The sequence below is a fragment of the Mus caroli genome, unplaced genomic scaffold (assembly GCF_978045245.1).
Source record: "Mus caroli unplaced genomic scaffold, Mus_caroli_1 scaffold_16, whole genome shotgun sequence".
NCBI lineage: Eukaryota > Metazoa > Chordata > Mammalia > Rodentia > Muridae > Mus > Mus caroli.
The window spans coordinates 6,351,081-6,372,358 of NW_028227271.1; the positions used below are offsets into that span (position 1 = coordinate 6,351,081).

Here is a 21,278-nt window from a genome sequence, read left to right on the forward strand (position 1 = left end):
CTTTGGAAGAGGGAGGGGGGAGACCAGAAACTGTTATAAAAGGGTTGGATTCAAGGAGAATTTTAGGGAGTCTGGGGTCAGTGAGAAACTTACATTCTGTCCTGTGTGTTTAGGTTCTTTTGAATTTTCAAAAAAGATTTATTTATTTTATGTATGAGTATTTTGCCTGCATCGATATGCATGTCCCTTGGAACTAGAGTTACAGACAGTCATGAGCTGCCTTGTGGGTGCTGGGACGTGACCCAGGTTCTCAAGAGGAGCACCCAGTGCTCCTAACTGCTAAGCCATCTCTCCACCCCCCACTGAATTTTTAAGTAGCTATAAATAATATGTATATTTTAAAAGTATTTCTTTTTTTAGATTGGAATATGAAGTAATACATTTTTAAAAAAATTGCACGTAACATGCACAGTTGTGTGTATATATGTTCGTGTATATACATGCATGCGTACACATGCAGGTGTGTGTTCATGTGTATGTATGTGTATTGGGTATGTGAGTGTACATGTGTTCATGTGTGTGGGGTGCACATATGTGTAGAGGTCAGAGTCTAGCCTCGGATGTCATTTCTCAAAAGACATTCATTGTGGGTTTTTTTTGTTTTTGTTTTTGTTTTGTTTTTCGTTTTTTTTTTCGAGACAGGGTTTCTCTGTGTAGCCCTGGCTGTCCTGGCACTCACTTTGTAGACCAGGCTGGTCTCGAACTCAGAAATCCGCCTGCCTCTGCCTCCCGAGTGCTGGGATTAAAGGCGTGCGCCACCACGCCCGGCTCATTGTGTTTTTTGAGTCAGGGTCTCCTGCTGTGACTGGGCCAAACTGTGTGACCAGTGAATCCTAAGGACTCTCTTATCTCTGCCTCCCTAGTGCTGAATTCATTTCATGCTACTATACCCAGCCAGCTTTTATGTGTTATTTTTATGAATATAAGTGTGCTTTATTCATAAGGTAAAATATATATTTAAATTTTTTATTTGAAAAACAAAATGTGTGAAAGTTTGGCTTGCATGTATGCATGTTACCATGTGTGTACAGTGCCTCCAGAGGTGAGAGAGGGTGGCCGGTCCCCTGAAAACAGTTACAGACAGTTGTGAGCCCCCATGTGGGTGCTGAGACTCGAACCCAGATCCTCTGGAAGAGCAGCCAGTGCTCTTATCCGTGGAGCTGTCTCTCCCGCCCCTTTCTCCAGCTTTTAAGCGGATATTGGAGATTCGGCCTGGAGCATGTCCACACCACAAGCACTTTACCAACTGAGCTATCGCCCTAGCTCCTAAAAAATACTGTAAGGCCAGTCACATTTCACTCCTAGAAGTAAGTGTTCTTTTAGTTTGAGGCCAGCGAGGACCACATAGTGAGTTCCAGGGCATCCAGGGTTACATTCAGCTCCACGTTAAAAAGCCTGTCTGAAACAAAACAAAAACAAGCAAACAAAACAAAAACAAACAAAAACAGTATTAACTAAAGATAGAGGTATGGCCTGTTTTCTACATACCTGCAATCTCATCACTCAGGTAGCAGAAGCAAGAGGATTGAGAATTGGAGGTGAGCCTGAGCTGAGACCCTGCCTTTGTATTTAAGATTTGGGGCTGTATTTCATGTTTCTTTGCTTGCTTGCTTGCTTGCTTGATTGATTGATTGATTTTGAAAGAGAGGGTATTTTACTGTGTAGCCCAGTCAAACCTCAAAGGGTTGATCCCCCTGCCTCAGCCTTGGATTGCAGGCAAGGGTTGTTTGAAGCTGCTTGAAAGCAGGAAACAGGCTGGTGGCCTCTGGAGGGGGTCAGCGCCTACATTTGGAGTCACCCCTCACACTGGTTTGCCTAGGCTACTGCTGGTTATGAGCTAGCACCCCACACACACCTCCCTGTGCCATGACAGCGCTGGTCTGAGACTGTTGATGCTCCACGGTCTCCTAGTGTCCTAGGTTCAGTCAGAAGAGCCCTCCTCTCTCCATGGCTCTCACAGGCCATGACAAACAAGACATTTCTCCTCCTTGTTTATTCTTGGACTCTCCTAAGGCCCTCTTGCCTCCTCTTGCCTCCTCTTGCCCAGAAGGAATTGGGCTCTCCTCTCCTCTCCTCTCCTCTCCTCTCCTCTCCTCTCCTCTCCTCTCCTCTCCTCTCCTCTCCTCTCCTCTCCTCTCCTCTCCTCTCCTCTCCTCTCCTCTCCTCTCCTCTCCTCTCCTCTCCTCTCCTCTCCTCTCCTCTCCTCTCCTCTCCTCTCCTCTCCTCTCCTCTCCTCTCCTCTCCTCTCCTCTCCTTCCTCTCTCTCTCTCTCTCTCTCTCTCTCTCTCTCTCTCTCTCTCTCTCTTTTTGGTTTTTTGAGACAGGGTTTCTCTGTGTAGCCCTGGCTGTCCTGGAACTCACTCTGCAGACCAGGCTGGCCTCGAACTCAGAAATCTGCCTGCCTCTGCCTCCCAAGTGCTGGGATTAAAGGCGTGTGCCACCACGCCTGGCTGGCTTTGTTCTTTCTGTATCATGGCTAGAGACTCTGAGCTGCAAGCTGGGGTGTAGGGGCTCGGCCTGGAACCCAGGACTTTGGCTTCCTGCCTCCAGCCACTTTCCCCTTGCAGCGGAGGCCTGGTCTTCTTTAGCTTCCTTTCCAGCTAATACCCAGGGACTAGGGAGGTGGGTTCAGGCTTCTTGTCACCTTGTGGGCAAGATTGAGACCTCGATGTAAGGCCCAGAAACCCAGCTTGTCCAGGGGCCCCAGAGTGGAACCCTGTGGCGTTCTCATCGAATCCGGAGATTACTGAGGGCTGTGATGTCCCCACAGGGGTAGGGTATCTGGGGCTCTTGGTTTTGGGTGAGCCTGGTGCTCAGGTTCAGGAAGGAAACTTCCTGAAGGTACATCCAGGTTCCCCAGACTGAGTGACCTGCTTCCTCCTGATTGCAATTGCTTCCCAAAGAGGTGGAAGTGAGCTGTAGCCAGGCTCCTGAAGAAAGCCCCAAATCCAACCAAGAGCTGTGTAAAGGCTTAAGCCCTGGGCAGTGTTCTTGGTCCCTCAGGTCAATTCTCTCTTTCTTTTTCATGTGATTTGGCCCTAAATCAATGACAGCAAGCCCCTGGAAAAGGTATCAAGGTCATTGAGAAGGGGGAGTCCCCAAATTCAAGCGGGTCCTGAGGTGCAGAATATCCTCTTTTTCTCGTCAGCTTACCCTCAATCACAGTGCCAGGAGATGCCTTTCCTCTTCGCGCAGAGACGTAGTCCCAGTATTTTGAACTCCATGGCACTTAGCAGAGAGCTAGGGGGTAAACAGGATCTTTCTAGAAAGTGCTTTTGGACCCAGCCTCTTTGCCAGTGTGCATGCACACACGTCCGTGTGGCTCTTCTGGACGGAGTTTTCGTCATAGGTCACCGCCACAAACTATCCCTTCCGGTCTCCACAACAAACCACAAGACCCAAGGTTAATTTCTCTGCACAGCACCCAGATCTGTGGTTAGCAGGGGTACAGGGCACAGCAGGCCTCACCGTGAAGGGGAAGTGCAAGTGAATTCCCAGGATGCAGGGGACTCTGGGCCTAACAGGGTATTCATGTGTTGCTGTGGTAAATGCCATGAATAAAAATAAAAGCAACGTGGAGGAAGGAAGGGTTTGTTTGGCTGAGAGTTCCATGCCAGCTATGGTGCACCCATCATTGGGGGGAAGCCAGGGATGTGATTCAAGCAGGAACCTGGAGGCAGGAACTGAAGCAGAGACCATGAAGGAGCTCCACTTACCGGCCAGATCTCTCCCGATTTCCCAGCCTGCTTTGACCACCCAGCACCTAGGGGTGGCGCTGTTCTCGTCCATCAATTGGCAATTAAAAAACAAAAACAAAACCAACCAGCCAAACAAACAAACAAAAACAAACGCCTCACAGAGATGTCCACAGGCCAGTCTGAGAGAGGTAATTCTTCAATTGAGGCGTCTTCTCCTTCCTAGGGATGCCAAAATGACAACCAGGATTAAATGTTACTATGCAGAGGCTGGCAGTGGTGCCTGCCTTTAATCCCAGCGCTCGGGAAGTAGAAGGAGATGCATCTCTGAGAGTTCGAGGCCAGCCTGATCTAGTTGCAGGACAGCCAGAGTTACACAGAGAAACCCTGTTTCAAAATGTCAATGTAGAAACCTCTCCAGACCAGAGCCCATAGAAGAAAGGGGGTCCTAAGATACCTAGAATATTGATTATTCCTGGGGAGAGGAGGCTGCTTCTTGGAATAGGTGTTTCTTGGGGATCACAAACCTTGAGAAATATTCGTGTCTTAGGCAGGAAGTCGTGAGAGGATCATTGTGTGTGATTCATTCGTTCCCAAAAGGGCCTTAGGAGGTGTGACTGCGGATGATAATGGCCGATAAGTGCTACCATTGATACCATTGAAATTAACAATATGCTGATGGGTGAGACATTGTGAATAAGTGAGGGGTGAAGAGAGCAGGTCAGGATGAGCCCCATGCCGATTTGGGCTTGGGCAGACTTCCAAAGGTGAATGGGTAGGGCAGCATGTACCGCGAGGCATGGGTGTGAACATATGGTGGACGGTTGCCTTAAGTCTCTCCTGCCTGGAGCCGTACAGTTCCAGAAAGCAGCACCCATCTCCATTCAGAAAGTGGCCTTCTGCACTTGGTCCAGTCTGAGGAACATATCCACCAACTGCTACCTACAGAAAGCTCCCAGATTCCTTGACATTTCTGAGAGGGCCTTCAGTCCTCTGGCCCTGAGCTGGGATGGCAGGAGGGTGTGTTCACTGTGGACAAGTGGTAAGAGAACTCGTATCTACTGCCCCTCCCAGCCTGCCTTGGCCTTTCTGTTGTCAAGCTTGGTTCTGTAGTAGTTTTGTGGATTCTGAGAGGGCTTAGGAGGAGCCTGAGGGAAGTGGCCGTTTTCAAAGAAAGTATTTCTAGCCCACGTTATCTCAGAAAGAGGCCTGAGGCTTAGTAGGTCTCTTTTCTTGGACAATCAAGGTGGCAGACACAGAATGGGCGGCGAGGGGAGAGGGCCCTATACTGAGATCCTTGGGCTGTTGCACTTCATGGCTCCTACCAGATCTCCCCTGACCTGCAGCCACAGCCCAGTCCCTTCCTGCTGCGAGGACCATTCCTGTTCTCTGACATTCCCTGAATGCTTCTCCAGGCCTGCTCTCCCCAGCTCTCTCCTGACCTCCCCAGCCACAGGCTCCCGCTTCTGGCCCCGCTGCACCTCCCAGCCTGCCTTTTTCCCCTCAGGCTGCTGGGAGCATGCTTTGGCTGCCCAGGGAAGATGCTATCTTCCACGTCAGGGAGGGCTGAGGGCACTGCTGGGTGAGCTCAGGCCTCCTGAAGTTCTTGTTGTGCACTATGCCCAGGCAGCTGAGCAGCTGAGTCACTCAGTAGCTGGCTGCAAAAGAAGGAGCTTGAAGTAGCAGGGAGCCTGCCTCCTACTGAGGGCAGAGCCCTCCTCCCTTGTCCCACAGACACACCATCACCTCTCTTTCTACAGATGGGACCCAGGTAAGCCTGGGTGCCTGCTGCCCCAGTCTCTCTGGCCTCAGACCTGGGAGAGACTGGTTGGTGAGGGGGGTGAGGATGAGGGATGCAAACAGCCTGGGAAAGGTGAGACTGAGGGCTTGACAAAGTGGGGACTTGGCTGGGCCAGAGAGTTGGAAGATGAAGGCTCCAGGGAAGGGACAAAGTTGGGTCTCCAGAAAGGAAAAAAAAAAACAATGGGAGAGGCATCTTTGGGTCCAAGCTAGGAAGCACAACAGGGAAAGGAAAGCCAGACAGACGCCATGTCCTCGGGGATAGTAAACCGGAAAGGAAAGTAGGGATCTAACGTTTGTGCTCAGACACCCCCACCCTGCCCCAGCCTCACCCAGTCCCACCCCCAACCCCTCCCCAGTCAGACCTGAGTCAGGCAGTGGGTGGTCCCTATTCCTGTTTTCAAGTCATTTGTCGAATGAATGGGCCCTGCAGGGAGGAAAGATGTCTCTTATTGGTAAGAGACGACTTTCTCCTGGGTCCTCCCTGCTGGTCTGGACCTTCTGGGCTATCACTCGCTCGCTCATCCTGTGAGACTGGCCTGCAGTGGACTAACTTCCTATTGCCACCCAGATTTAGTATGTACCCATGGAGCTAGGTCTAGAACAGAGGTGGGGGGGGCGCCCCTTTTCCTTCACTCCCGATGGATGATATCCACTGAGGATCTACTGAGCACGTAGGGATCCATTCCACATAGCAGAGAACCAGAAGGCAGCGGGATCCTCGCCTTAATTCAGCTGTCCTAAAGCTTGGGATGACAGGACACTCGGAAGAAGGGGAGGGGAATGGTAGCAACACGTGACCTCGGCTAAACGAAAGAAACCTGTGTTTATTCAATGAACCTTATCCCTGCAAGGCTCCGTCCTGGGCCACTGAGGAGAAATAGCAAGATTTCCCCTGTGGTTCTTTTTACTGTCTGCCTTAAGCCAGGTTGTGTTCTAAGTCCTGGGATGATGAGCAATAGCACACCAGAGGCCAGCCTTTGGAGCTTCTACCAGGCCCGGTGCTGCCACTGGACTCTCACGATGCTGTGAGCAGCCAACGTGGAGTCTAGGAGGAAAGGGTGTTGCATGCTGGCCTGTGTCCAGCCGGGCACTGAGCAGCAGATGGGGTTTGGGAAGCAGAGTGTAGACAGCACTGGCAGGAGACACTGTTGAGCCAAGGGCCAGGGGGGATAAAAGGTGCAGGCTTTGTTACGGGATAAAAGGCACTACCGGAGTTGGTGGCTTTGTTCAGGTGGAGCAGACCACGTTGGGGGCGGTGCTAATGGGGAAATGCCTACAGCTCCTTTAGAAAACGTTCCCATTCTTGTACCCTGCCACGGGGCTAACCTATGGTGCCCCCCCCAACTGTTAGGTCTCCCACACAGGCATTCCCCAAAGTTCTGAAGACAGTCCTCTGTTCCCAGCATCCCTGTGCTCTGGCAGGAGTCACACTGAATGAAGGACTGTGGTGGCTGTTAGGTGGCTGCTCCCTAGTTTGGTAAGGCTAAAGCCACAGGCCTCAGGTATGGGAAAACCACCTTGGGTTCTCCTAAGCCCTGTGTCATCAAGGGAGTGACCTCAGGAAACCAGTACACCAGAACTGGGGATGTCTACGGCCTCTCGTGGGCCAGAAATATGTTGCCAGTGGAGGCTCATACTCAACCGGAATGACTTCTTGGGTAGCTACCAGGCATTGTTTACTGCGGGCGATATCTGGATGCCCAGTTGCCCTCTCAGAGTGCTTAGTAACTGGAAGGCCACAGAAGGCCTTGCAGGACACTTCTCTCGTGTGACACCCCTTTGTGACATCCCACAAGCTCTTTCCTTGCCCAGTGGGAGCCCCTTCCAAAGGAGGTGATTTCCTGAGTGTTGGTGGGGAAATGGAACCTTGGGCTAGACAGGTCTGCATTCTGTCCCTTCTCTGGCCCTGGCTGGGTGGCTCCAGGCCCTCACCCTGGCCCTCACTTGCCTCGTCCGGGAGAGCAAATAGCCATCATTAGCATCCGAGGCAGGCTGGCTCAGAGCTGAGGGGGTTTTGTTACACGAACGAATGCACCACAACTGTTAAGGTTATAACTTCTATGGTTGTGTCAAGCTGTTGGCTGAGTTTCCAAACTTTCTCATTGGTGGTTTGCAGGGGATCTTACCGTTCCCTGTTGGTGCCAGACCCCATGGAGAGCTGTGGTGCTCTGTGAGAGGAAGGCCTCTGGGGGAGGGGAGTCCCCCCCCACTCTTGTATTCTCATCCTTTCCCTTCGATAGGACCACCTCCTATCCTGAAGCAGCCCCACCTCCCAGCATCTCCGCATCCCTGGCTGCTCAGCCTGGCCAGCTGGCTATGCTGGCACAGACCCTGGTCTGCTGGTGAGCTATAAATAGCTCCTGCACCCACGGTCTTGGCAAGGTGCTCCTGGCGTGGGTGCAGAGGACACTGGAGAAGAGGCAGCTGAGCCTGCTGTCCTTGCCAGACCAGGCCCACAGCTGGCATAAGCTCACAGGCCCGGTGAGCTGAAGAGGCTACCCTGAGGACAGGGTTCAGTAGGCCCTAGGGCGGATCGTGAGCTCTGGGCCCTATGTCCGGATCCCAGGACCAGAATGGTACAGAAAATGGGAGCGAGAGAGTGGCAGCTGAGGGTGTGGGAGGCCCTATGAACTTGGGGACTGAGCAGACTGGACCTGTTTACCTGCCTGATTGCTCCTGAGCTAAGCCAGGCAGACCACATTCCTAGAAGGGCAAAGGCAAGAAGGGTATAGAGCCTAGAACAGCATCACCATTTCATTAAATCCTGTAAGTTTAGCCCCAAACCAGTGGACGAGCATTCTGGAGAAAGGCGCCATGCTTCCAGTCAAATGGCTCAGTTCTAGCCATCAGCAAGCAGAAGGGAGTGCGTCTGTAGTCTGCAGACCTCCTTTCCCACAGGTAGAATGGAAGCCAGTTCCTACCTCCAGCTCACCAACTGGCCTAAGTTTGAAAGAGGCTCCCCTCAGGGTATTTTGCCTTGATGTTGAGTCAGCCCCAGAGGATTCAGTAGTCTCTGACCAAGTTCCTGCAGACTAGTCTTCCACTAGTGACTCTGTTGTGTCTCCCCAGGCTGCCCTGCCCTCCAGCCAGACACACCAGGCTCTCAGCCCCAACCCATGGACCTGCGAGTGGGCCAGCGGCCCACGGTGGAGCCCCCACCAGAGCCTGCTCTGCTGACCCTGCAGCACCCCCAACGCCTGCACCGCCATCTCTTCCTGGCAGGCTTACACCAGCAACAGCGCTCAGCCGAGCCCATGAGGGTAAAGACAGAACGCCCCAGCCTCCCTAGACCTTAGCTCTGGCCTCTATTCCTGCCCCTCCTGAGCAGTCAGCTCTGTCCACAGCTCTCCATGGACCCACCAATGCCGGAGCTGCAGGGGGGACAGCAAGAGCAAGAACTTCGGCAACTTCTCAATAAAGACAAGAGCAAGCGAAGTAAGGGTCGGGCTTGTCTCCCCTCTTCTCTGCCTGGGTGACTGGGAGGGGTGAGTGAGAAGGGCACCATTTACTTGGATGCCCTCTGTTGGCTCTGCCTCTGAACAGAGGTAGGTGTGGGAGTGTCTAGAGGCTTCACAGCATGGGTAGGGCCTCGGACTTAGTAGCCAGCTCTCTTGGCTGAGGAGTCCCTGAGACATCCTGTACTGAAAATGTGGCCTTGGCAGTTTGCAGAGAATGTACCCAAGAGACTTCCTATCCACCTGTTGCCAGCCTTCCCATTTCTCTGCCTCTACAGGTGCCGTAGCCAGCAGTGTGGTCAAGCAGAAGCTGGCTGAAGTGATCCTGAAGAAACAGCAGGCAGCCCTTGAGAGAACAGTCCATCCCAGCAGCCCCAGTATTCCCTACAGGTAGCTCGCTGTCCCTCAGGTCCTTTCAGTGCTCCCTCATCTCTACATACTCACCTGTGAGTGTGCACCTGTGAGTGTGCACCTGTGGGTATGCACCTGTGGGTTGGCACCTGTGAGTGTGCACCTGCGAGTGTGCACTTGTGGGTGTGCACCTGTGAGTGTGCACCTGTGGGTGTGCACCTGTGGGTGTGCACCTGTGGGTATGCACCTGTGAGTGTGCACCTGTGTGTGTGCATGTGGCCCCTCTCCTCCCCCACACTCATCACCTGTTTCTTACTCTGTGCCTAAATATAATCTCCAATCCTCCTCAACCCATAGATGCTCTCCTCTTCCCTTCAGTTTTCTCCCTACATCTCACCTGAGGCCCTTCGCAAGCACAGAAACCCTGGTTCCTAGAAAAGGCTCCTAGCATAGGAGCCACTGAGTCTTCAGGGAGCCCTAAGCTCCAAGGCTTAGGGGATTTATACCTGAAGCAGAACATCTGCATTAGCATGGGTGACCCACTACTGCCACCTGGAGATGACTCCTGCCATGCTGGCTCCACACTGCCCAGCTCTGTTGGTGGCTGCTTTCCTGGCAGGCATGCTTAGGAAAGAAAGTGCCTGTGCCAAGTGAGATTGCAGGACCTTGGGGCATCCTGGGCTTCTGAAGTAGCCTTGACACTCACCCTGCAGAACTCTTGAGCCCTTGGACACAGAGGGTGCTGCCCGCTCCATGCTTAGCAGCTTCCTGCCTCCTGTTCCCAGCCTGCCCACTGAACCCCCGGAACACTTTCCCCTGCGTAAAACAGGTGAGCTGGGCAGATGGGGACCTTTGAGGGGATGAGATTAAACAAAGGGCCTCAGATTTAGGTCAGGAGTATGGGGTCGAGGTGGGTTGGGACAGTTAGCACTCTGCTTATAACGCCACCCCCCCCCCACACACACACACACATACACATACACACTGGCTTTGCTTTTTTCTCTCTTTAACCCATAGAGGAGGGATGTTAAAGGGCACAGAAGAGGCCTGGCATGATAGTGCAGCACTCAGCAGGCAGAGGCGGGTGGATCTCTGTGAGTTTGAGGCCATCCTGGTCTACATGGTGAGACCCTGTCTCAGAGAGAGAGGGAGAGGGAGAGGAAGAGAGAGAAGTAGAGAAGAGAAGGCTGGCTGGCCTATCGAAGGTGCGACACTAGTTCTTCCACAGTGTCCGAACCCAACCTGAAGCTGCGCTACAAACCCAAGAAATCCCTGGAGAGGCGCAAGAATCCCCTGCTCAGGAAGGAGAGTGCCCCGCCCAGCCTTCGGAGGAGGCCTGCTGAGACCCTTGGAGGTAAGAGGCAAGCCAGGGGCCCTGGAGTGGCCTTACATGCCGTGGTCCCTTCTTTGGGCCACGTGGTTCCTCCAACGTGGGACTGCTGAAATTGTACTGGGTGCCTCACACACCTGCATGCGCGGGAAGGCGAGTGGGGGCTAAAAACCTAACCCTGCTGAGTCTCCTGAGCTGACATTTGCTGGGGAAATGAGAACTGCTCAGAGCTGCCGCGGGACAGGGGTGATCCAGGGGTGGTCCGGCAACTCTCCAGTCCTCCAGGGAGAAAGCAGTAATCCATCCAGAAGGAAAGAAGCTGTGGCTGGGAGACCTGTCTAGGGTCGTCCATTCCTCACCCCTGACTGTGCCTTCCTTTTTCCTCTGCCCTCAGATTCCTCCCCCAGTAGTAGCAGCACACCCGCGTCAGGGTGCAGCTCCCCTAATGACAGCGAGCATGGCCCTAACCCTGCCCTGGGCTCAGAGGTAAGGCCATGTTGGGCACTGGGCTCTCCTGGGGGCAGTTCTGAGTCTCAGCCTTTTTTCCAGCAAGTGGCCTGGCCTGGTTTGAGGTTTCAGGGTCTGGGCAGTCCCGAGCAGGGCCTCTTGGGTGTTCTGGGGACAGCATACCAGGGGTAGTGTTCCAGGACTGGTGACCCGTCACCCTGCTCCCCATGGCAGGCGCTCTTGGGCCAGCGGCTGCGGCTGCAGGAGACTTCTCTGGCCCCGTTCGCTTTGCCGACAGTGTCCTTGCTGCCCGCAATCACACTGGGGCTGCCTGCCCCTGCCAGGGTGAGTGGCTGGGGCACCCTGCCCCCACTCCGTGCTTCTCCGGCCTCTTTCCCACCTGTGTCCTGTTACCTCACCTTCATCTTCCTCTCCCGGAATCCTCTCCAACTCTGACCTTACCTCTTCCAGGCTGATGGTGACCGCAGGACCCATTCAACTTTGGGCCCTCGGGGTCCTGTTCTGGGGAACCCCCATGCTCCCCTCTTCCTGCACCACGGTCTGGAGCCAGAGGCTGGGGGCACCTTACCCTCTCGCCTGCAACCCATTCTCCTGCTGGACCCCTCAGTCTCTCATGCCCCACTGTGGACTGGTGAGTCTTGCCGCTTCTCCCAGAATAGACAGGATTTGTGCACCCTCACAAGGGGCCAAGCTCTGAGAAAACCCCGCTCTCCAGTCCCTCGCTGTTTGTAACTCCTTGCCAAGCCTTGCCTCCGCTCGATGCCCCTGTCTCCTTCCGTGGCTCCCGGGGTTCCTTCCTTACATCCATCTCATTTTTTTCCAGTGCCCGGCCTTGGGCCCTTGCCCTTCCACTTTGCCCAGCCCTTACTGACCACCGAGCGGCTCTCTGGGTCAGGCCTCCATCGACCACTTAACCGGACCCGCTCAGAGCCCCTGCCCCCCAGCGCCACAGCCTCCCCTTTGCTGGCCCCCCTGCAGCCTCGCCAGGATCGGCTCAAACCTCACGTCCAGCTGATCAAGGTGAGGGGATCCCGGGAGGGGAGGTGCTAAGGGCATGCCTAACTGAGCCCCTGTGGACTTAGGAACTTGGGCAGAAGGAAGGCTAGAGAAGTGGCTGCCAGAGACCTAGTAAGATGAGTGTAGCCTTATCCAACCCTCTACCCGCCACCCACCCTCCTCTCTATCCCACTCCTCAGCCAGCCATCTCCCCTCCCCAGAGGCCTGTCAAGCCCAGTGAGAAGCCCCGACTGCGGCAGATACCCTCGGCTGAGGACCTAGAGACAGATGGTGGGGGAGTGGGACCTATGGCGAATGATGGCCTGGAACATAGGGAGTCAGGCCGTGGGCCTCCTGAGAGCAGAGGCTCCGTTTCTCTGCAGCAGCATCAACAGGTATGGCTGTGCCCAAGGACCCTGAAGAAACTTCAGTCAGAAGGCTTGGGTCTTGGCATAGGATGGGGAAGGGAAGGAGATAGGAAATCAAGCAAGACCCATGCCAGGATGCTGATGCGCATGCGGATGTGCGTGCGCATGCGTGCGTGTGTGAGGGTATATGCATATATTCCAGCAGCCTGCTTTCTCTAGTAGACCCTGTATCTACTTCTTGGCCTTTCTCAGAACCACACATACTCCATCTTCAAACTTCTCGCTGCAGCTGGCTCTCTTGTATCCAAAGGTAGCTGGGGCAAGACGAGGGAGAGCAGAGAGCATTCCCTGGCTTTAGATTAATAGTCTGGGGGTCAAGGCAGTGCTCCTTTGCCAGGACCCGTGCAGCAGAACCTAGACACACAAGATGCCTTGAAAGGCAGATATTGGTCACCTTGAAGCTCTGTAGGCTGAAAGGGTGAAATCGAGGTGTGTGTAGGGTGGGGGAGGGGATGTGTTCTGGGGGGCAAAGGAAGGAGCATCTGCTGCACTCAAAGGTCCCTTTCACAAGGACAACAAACCTTTTCAATGAAACCTGACCTAATCATGTCAGTGTGAGTTGACTTTTCCCCGCCCCCTTGCAAAGATCCTATCTTCGAAGGGCTCTATGAATTGGGATTTGACCAGCACTTGGTGGTGAAAGTCCGCGCGCATTTAGCATCTCAGGCAGTCGCTTGTGCTTAGTAGCGCAGTCCTATGAGAGGTGATCTCAGACAGCAGACTCAGGGCCCAAGGAGTTCATGTGAAACCAGGACATCAGTCTAGGTACGGAACTTCAGGAAAGTCAAAGCGCTCATATCTGGAGTGTGTCCAGAAAAGGAGTCTATCCGGAGGGTCCCTCCACCTTGGGTAGGAGCAGGCGGCCAAGTCTGAGAAACCGGAGCCTGTGGCCATGTTTCCCTCAGGTGCCACCCTGGGAGCAGCAGCATCTAGCCGGGCGGCTCTCTCAGGGAAGCCCCGGGGACTCCGTGCTGATACCTCTGGCCCAGGTTGGACACCGGCCCCTGTCCAGAACCCAGTCTTCCCCAGCAGCACCTGTCTCCCTGCTGAGCCCAGAGCCCACCTGTCAGACCCAAGTCCTCAACAGCTCAGAGACACCTGCTACAGGTAAAACCAGAGAGGGACTGTGAAGGAGGCAGGGGAGGGGTGAGGGGGGTGACAGGGCGTGAGTCCACGTCTGCGCACTGCCTTTCGGACAGTTCCAGAGGTCACAGAACTCTCCCTCCATCTTGCTTGAGCTCTATGGTGCCTGTGAAGCCGGGACTTTAGGAAACCTAAGTTGACAGTGACTAGCTTTTGGTTAAAGGACAAAGCAGGGCAGTCAGGGGCCAGGACAGGAATTTGAGTCTGCTACTTTTAAAACAAAAGCAAACTCAGAAACAAAAGCCAAGAACGCTACTTACTACTGCAGTACTGTGCTTGTAAAAAAAAAAAAAAAAAAAAAAAGAGAGAGAGAGAGAGAGAGAGCGAGAGAGCTCAAAAGTATTTCAAACACTGGGAAAATATAAGAATAAGAAAATCCAGCACTTGGGAGGTGGGTTTCTGAGTTCGAGGCCAGCCTGTTTTACAGAGTGAGTTCCAGGACAGCCAGGGCTACACAGAGAAACCCTGTCTTGAAAAACCAAACCAAACAAACAAAAAAAAAAAAAAAAAAGAGAGAGAGAGAGAGAGTAAGAAAAATCACCAAGTATCTTAGTGTCCTAGACTCTGCTGTACTTCATTCTGGGTTTTAGTTAGTCATCGTACCTGCCTAATGTCACAAACATGAAGCTATATTTTGCACCCTGCTTGATTTATTATTTATTTATTTATTTATTTATTTATTTATTTTAGTGCTAGGAACTGGACTTAGAATCCTGCTTGGATTCTGGTCAGCTGTTCTGTCTCCACGCTGCTGCTACCAGCTCTGTACTCTGGCTTATCCGACAGCACATCTTGAACCCTTAAAACTGAGAATCTTGTATTTTATCTTTTTTTTTTCTCTTAAGTTTAGCTTTTGGAGACAGGCTGTCCCTCCCAGGTTAGCTTTGAACTTGTAGCTGTTTTTCTCATAGATGCCCAAGTGCGAGAATTACAGGTATAAATCACCATGCCTCGCTCAGTGTTAACTTTATTTATTATTACTTGGGAGTTTAAACATCTTTAATTTAATTTAATTTTTTTAAGATTTATTTATTTATTATATGTAAGTACACTGTAGCTGTCTTCAGACACTCCAGAAGAGGGCGCCAGATCTCGTTACGGATGGTTGTGAGCCACCATGTGGTTGCTGGGATTTGAACTCTGGACCTTCGGAAGAGCAGTCGGGTGCTCTTACCCACTGAGCCATCTCACCAGCCCCATCTTTAATTTTAATTTCTTTCTCTTTGTTTTTGTTGTTGTTGTTGTTGGGTTTGGGGGTTTTTTGTTTGTTTGTTTGTTTTGGTTTAACAAGTCAGGCCTTTTCTATGTAGTCCTGGCTATCCTGGAACTCCCTCAGTAGACCACCAGGCTTGGCTTCAACTCAAGAGTTCTGCCTGCCTCTGCCTCCAGAGTGCTGGGATCCAAGGCTGGATTCCAAGGCATGGTTCATCCAGGCTTCAGTTTAATTTTCTTCATTTGTTTTTGAGATTGACTCTCATTGTGAAGTCCTGGCCGGGCCTGAAGCTCACAAGCCTGTGATCCACCCTCCCCTACCTCCCTAGTGCTGGGATCAAAGGTGTGCGCCTCCACACTTGGTCTTTAAGTTGTTTCTTTGGTCTGGGATTCTCTCTCCAGGGTCACTCTTAAGGAGTAGCATCCCTGGGACAAACAATGTGAGCATTTTGAAAGTCTCTGAGATGAGCTTTATAGACACGGATCCTTCCAGCAGCAATGTGTGTGTATAAGGTTAGCTTCTATAGGCTTCCCTTGGGGCAGACTGAACTACAGTTCCTGAGTACCCTAAAGGGTTGATTCTGGGTCCTCAACACCACCTTGTAAACCTACCAAAACCATAGATGCTCAAGTCCTTCATGTAAAACAGCACCGTGCTTGCATTAAATATATGCGTATCTGTCTTAGTCAGGGTTTCTATTCCTGCACAAACATCATGACCAAGAAGCAAATTGGGGAGGAAAGGGTTTATTCAGCTTACACTTCCATACTGCTGTTCATCACCAAAGGAAGTCAGGACTGGAACTCAAACAGGTCAGGAAGCAGGAGCTGATGCAGAGGCCATGGAGGGATGTTCTTTACTGGCTTGCTTCTCCTGGCTTGCTCAGCCTGCTCTCTTATAGAACCCAAGACTACCAGCCCAGGGATGGTCCCACCCACAAGGGGCCTTTCCCCCTTGATCACTAATTGAGAAAATGCCTTACAGTTGGATCTCATGGAGGCATTTCCTCAACTGAAGCTCCTTTCTCTGTGATAACTCCAAGCTGTGTCAAGTTGACACAAAACTAGCCAGTACAGGATCTTTCCACATATTTAAATCATGTCTTGTTTTTGCGTTTAATACCTACTACAATGCTGATGCTATGCAAATAGTCTTCATGCTATTTGCATATTGTTTACAAGGTAAAATCATTTTATGGGTGTTTTCCACGTGCCGTTGGGAGACTGATCATGGGATTCCCTCTCCACGCACCCACGCGCCCACGCGCCCACGCGCCCACGCGCCCGCCCACCCACGCACCCACCCGCGCGCCGCGCACCCACCCACCCACGCGCCCACGCACCCACCCACCCACGCACCCGTCTCCCAGTTTTTAGGTTTCCGAGGGATTGCTTTTCCTCTGTGTTGGCAGCCCCTGGCTTTGCGACCAGAGGGAGATGTGTAGTGATAAACAGTTACCGATCCCAGCTCGGGGAGTGGGGGTGGGGTGGGGTGGGGTTCTACTCACCTTTGACTGTTTATGTTCCCGGATGAAAAGACACACATACAGCCTTTATATTTTCATATGTCTTAGTCAGCACAATAGCTGTGCAAACTGCCACCCTCCATGTTGTTAGAAGTTAGTACTTAACTAATTTCCATGTCCCATCTTGGCTGCTCTTAACCCAATTGGGCAGCCCTCTGGGACATGTTCTCTTGTCCCTTAGTCCATGGCAGGCAGCTCTCCATCTCCTTCCTGCACCACCTTCTTCTCTTCCTCCTCTTCCTCTCCTCCTCCTCCTCCTCCCCCTCCTCTTCCTCCTCCTTCTTCCTCACCCCTTCTTCTTCTTCTTCTTCTTCTTCTTCTTCTTCTTCTTCTTCTTCTTCTTCTTCTTCTTCTTCTTCTTCTTCCTCTTCTTCTTCCTCCTCGTCCTCTTCTTCCTCCTCCTCCTCTTCTTCCTCCTCCTCCTCTTCCTCTTCTTCTTCCTCCTCCTCCTCCTCTTCCTCTTCTTCCTCTTCTTCTTCCTCTTCCTCCTCCTCCTCCTCCTCCATGGCGGCTCCTTTTTGCCTCTTTCCTAGTGATCTCCTCGCTCCAAGCTCACAAAAGCTCAACCCCACCTATGTCTCCCAGCTATTATTTACCAATCAGAATTAACTGGGGGCAGGGCCCCTCAGTGTCCTACACGTGGACTGTCTTTGAGGCAAACTGTTTTGGAGGACTCAGATTATCATTAGAATACTAGCAGCATTAAGCCAACCCACTACAAGGATGTCCTATGTTAAGTCTCTCTGGGTTTAGGGAATGAACTTTCAAAGGCATAAGAGGCGTGTTGGGCCTTGTGAGGAGTAAGAGGTCCCAGAAGCTTTCAGGCCTGTGCATAGGGAAACATGGATCTCCACAGACGGGTTGGAGAGGGAATGCAGACATGCGCATGCCTGGCTCCCTGGCTGTGGGCGGGTCTCCGCGATGGAGGTCTCCCTGGCGTTCAACCCTGGCGTTGGCTTCCTGCAGGGCTGGTCTATGACTCAGTGATGCTGAAACACCAATGTTCCTGTGGAGACAACAGCAAGCATCCCGAGCATGCAGGCCGCATCCAGAGCATCTGGTCCCGGCTGCAGGAACGGGGTCTCCGCAGCCAGTGTGAGGTGAGGAGGTGGGGCTATGCAAAAGAAGGGGTGGGAGGCCTTAGGGCCAGCGAGGAATGGGAGAGTGGGGGGTCTGAGCATGGCACAGGCGTGAGGGAGCAAGACTTAGGAGCTCTGTGGGTCCTTCCTCAGTGTCTCCGAGGCCGAAAGGCTTCGCTAGAGGAGCTGCAGTCAGTCCACTCTGAACGGCACGTGCTCCTCTACGGCACGAACCCACTCAGCCGCCTCAAACTGGATAACGGGAAGCTTACAGGTAGGGGAGGGAGACAGATGACATCTGGCCCAAGTTATCTCAAGCTTGCCTATCTCACCTACTTCTGTGCTCTTGACCCAGCTTCCTGGATATTCCCATGCTAGCTTGCTGCCCTGGCGACATATCCTCTCACACCCCCACTCCTGCTGTCCGTCCATAGTGCTCCCCGCCCCCCTCCACCCCCTCTCCCCGCTGTCCACCTCCACCTGCATATTTCCCTGCATTGCCTCCTCCTCCATATCTACTTGTCTTGGGGCATCCATGTCCCTTACACGACCTGGGCCTTTCCCCACAGGACTCCTGGCACAGCGGACATTTGTGATGCTACCCTGTGGCGGGGTTGGGGTGAGTATGCCTGGAGATCTCAAGTAGGCATTGCCAAGGGCTTTCAGCCCTTCGTTCGGGTCTCTTGGCCTACTTCCACCCCTCTGCCACCTGTGACTTGTGGTTTTGCCAGACTGGGTAAAGCAGGGCATCCCCTGTAGCCAGAAGCTCTTTGTGATAGGTGTATCCCAGTCTCATGAGTGTCCCATGAGTGCGGAGCCCAGTGCCTCACAGTTTTAGAAGGTATTTGGTAGGTATTCAGTGAGGCTCAAGGTAGGGTCACACTGGGGCTTGAGACTCCCCTTTCGTTAGACCCCAGTGGGCAAGCATTGGCCATTCATTCCATACTGGCTCCCAGGAGTCGGCAGCTCTGCCTGCCCAGGAGTGGGCACCTCTCTCGGGAACCTGAGGTGTGCCCTGCTTGACCTCTAGACCTCATGTGGAGCTGTAGGGTACATCCCATGTACTTAGAGGTTTAGGACCGAGGTTTGTGTCCCTATCCAGGGCACAGCTTTTCAGCTTTGCTCGCTGCCTCCTCCTCCTCCTCACCTGCTGGGAATCTTTCTGCTGCCTCTGACTTGGCCTTCCTGTCATGGTGCCAGGCAAGGCCTGTGGCAATGAGGTGGAGGCTGGGTCCTGGAGGGCAAATGGGAGCTATCAAGGGGGCTGTTGGGGAGCCAGCCAGTGCCCTGTTCACAACTCCCCATTTCTTGCCACTTTCTGGTTTTTCCAACTGTTGTTGCTTCTGTTCTCTCCTCCCTCCTCTCCCTTTCTGTCCTTTCTCTCTCTCTCTCCAGCCTCTTGCGACTCTTTCTGCCTTCCTGGCCTCTCTCGGTCCGCCTCGCCCTTCCCATCTCCCCATCATGCCCCCCGGCCCCTCCCTAGCCTTGAGGCCCAGGGACTGGGTTTGGGGGGCCTCCCAGCCTGGGCTAGGGGCCCTGAGTGGAAGACAGTGGTGCAGACGGCCCCTCCAGCTCCGACCGTCCCGCGGGGCCTGAGCAGAGTCAGCTGGGGCTTAAAACCCCTCCCGGCCCAAACCCCAATCCCGCCCAGGTAACGCCATGCCCCCTCCCCTGACTGGGGAGGCAGAGTGCTGGCCACACAGGAGCTAGTGCTGGGACTTAACACTGGGAAGAAGTCCTCCCGGGACTGGGGGACACAGGAGGCCTTGCCTTTGGGCGGTGGGGCACTGGGGAGGCAGCTCTGTCTGCCCAGCTCCCTGCCCCTGGGGTCCTGGCCATGGGGTGGGTACCGCCTCGCTGGGCCCTGGCTCCTAAGGAAGGCACTGAATGCTGCAGTCCTGACCCTGGTCCCCACAGGTCGATACTGACACCATCTGGAACGAGCTGCATTCCTCCAATGCAGCCCGCTGGGCTGCGGGCAGCGTCACCGACCTTGCCTTCAAAGTAGCTTCCCGAGAGCTGAAGGTAGGGACTTTGGATTGAAGGCTGATAAGCTCAAGAGTTGGTGCCAGGGTGATGGCAGTGAATCCAAATCCCAGCCTTTAGCCTTCTCATTCCGTGTGGATACTGCCACAGGGTTTTAAAAGGGACTGGAACCAAGGTGGGGCTTGACCCCCAAGTTCATGTCACTTACATAATCAGGCCACTGGGCATTAGGGTTTTGGACAGTCCTGGCCATCCGAGATCATTTAGTGGCTGTAGGCGCATGGTGGCCATTTTTGAATACTACAGGCCGTTTAGGAATAGGACCCTGCCTATTAAGTCGGGCGTTGTGCTTATTGTTCTAGAACAGTTCCCCTGTGATGATTCCCCAGAAGCGCTCAGTCCCGTGGTCTGAGAGCTCACAGCTCAAGGCAGGCACTGTGCAATCAGTATCACAGAGCGCTTGGCAATTGTCCTGATTTGAGTATCCCAGTCCTACCGTGTGCAGCCACGTAACTTGGGTTGTTTAATTCACCCAGCTCTGTTTTCTCATCTGTCAGTCGGGGATGATAATAATGTTCTGTGCTCTAGGGATGCTGTGAGGAGCAAATGCAGTGTCTATGAAGTACTCAGCACGGGGCTGGGCACATGGATTTTACTAGTAGTCAATAGGTGTCACTGTGGTGACAGCCAGGACCTATCAGGAAGGGGGACTGTGTTCAAGTGCAGCCTATAAGCCATGGCAGCTGTGTGGAGGGAGATGTCTGGACATCTCAGCGGGGCACTGTGTTGCTCGTTGCTCGTGCCTTTTAATCCTTGGAAAAAGCGGCTGGGCGGGAGAAACAGGCTCAGGCAAGCGTGGACTGAGAGAAGCCTGCTGAACCGATACCTGCTGCTTCTCCCCTTTCAGAATGGCTTTGCTGTGGTGCGACCCCCGGGACACCATGCAGATCATTCTACAGCCATGTAAGGCGTTAGGGAGGTGGCCCTAGGTGGCATGAGGTGGGAACGGGCCTCCGAAGCCCTCCCGTAGGTGGGGAAGTGTGAGAATGGGCTGGCAGGACCCTCTCTCCTCCCTCCAGGGGCTTCTGCTTCTTCAACTCCGTGGCCATCGCCTGCCGACAACTACAGCAACACGGCAAAGCCAGCAAGATCCTCATTGTTGACTGGGTAGGTCCTGGTTCCTGGTGTCATCAGAGCCAGGCCTACCTGCAGAACCCTGAGCCTGACGTGGAAGATGGGGCTGCACATCTGAGCTTGTCGTTAGCCTCTACCTTATTAAAATCTGGGTGAATGCAGCACCCGTATCATAGAACTTCCAGGAGGCCCAAAAAATGCTGGTGTGTGGGAGCTGCTGGTGTGCACAGTGCACAGTTCTGTGGTGGATGGGACTTCATTTACAGGCTTCTATTTGGCAGAGCAAACCGTTTCCCCTCCGAATTAGTAGCCATAACAGTAATATCCAAGATCAGTAGATCATCAGTCACATCTAGATACTGACAGTAGCCCATTTATAGTCCTGATATAGCACATTTCACAGACAAAGAAAGCACCTACAGAGATTACTACCGTGACTAGTCACTCACCTCATGAGATGGGAGACCTTGTCAGCTAGCCCTGGAATGGATGCCTTTGACTACCAAGCTGGGGTCTCCTCTGCATGGACAGATGTGAAAGGGACATGTCTAAGTAGATACCGAGGACACTGGGGGAGTTTTCTACATTTGAATCTATATGCAGTCTTGTGAGTTGAGGGCAGACAGCACCCAGGACTTCCCAGAAGACTGGGTCTGGGTTTCTTTAAGCTTT

The 21,278-nt window shown here is 53.1% G+C and overlaps 1 protein-coding gene across 6 annotated transcripts in view; it reads left to right on the forward strand.

Moving 5' to 3' along the window:
- Hdac7 (histone deacetylase 7) overlaps positions 1–21,278 on the forward strand; it is a 39,340-nt gene that overhangs the window by 11,858 nt on the left and 6,204 nt on the right. The window contains exons 2-18 of one of the 6 annotated variants that reach the window (XM_021182709.3): positions 8,568–8,758; positions 8,843–8,933; positions 9,232–9,343; positions 10,018–10,133; positions 10,533–10,658; positions 11,029–11,120; positions 11,316–11,426; positions 11,553–11,733; positions 11,926–12,122; positions 12,299–12,493; positions 13,432–13,633; positions 17,374–17,507; positions 17,640–17,760; positions 18,056–18,105; positions 19,404–19,511; positions 20,380–20,435; positions 20,552–20,639. In XM_021182709.3, coding sequence (XP_021038368.1) covers positions 8,568–8,758; positions 8,843–8,933; positions 9,232–9,343; positions 10,018–10,133; positions 10,533–10,658; positions 11,029–11,120; positions 11,316–11,426; positions 11,553–11,733; positions 11,926–12,122; positions 12,299–12,493; positions 13,432–13,633; positions 17,374–17,507; positions 17,640–17,760; positions 18,056–18,105; positions 19,404–19,511; positions 20,380–20,435; positions 20,552–20,639 — 2,171 coding nt within the window. The remainder of the gene's footprint in view (positions 1–8,567; positions 8,759–8,842; positions 8,934–9,231; positions 9,344–10,017; positions 10,134–10,532; positions 10,659–11,028; positions 11,121–11,315; positions 11,427–11,552; positions 11,734–11,925; positions 12,123–12,298; positions 12,494–13,431; positions 13,634–17,373; positions 17,508–17,639; positions 17,761–18,055; positions 18,106–19,403; positions 19,512–20,379; positions 20,436–20,551; positions 20,640–21,278) is intronic. The other 5 variants (XM_029469668.2, XM_085831810.1, XM_029469672.2 and 2 more) reach the window with 5 other exon arrangements.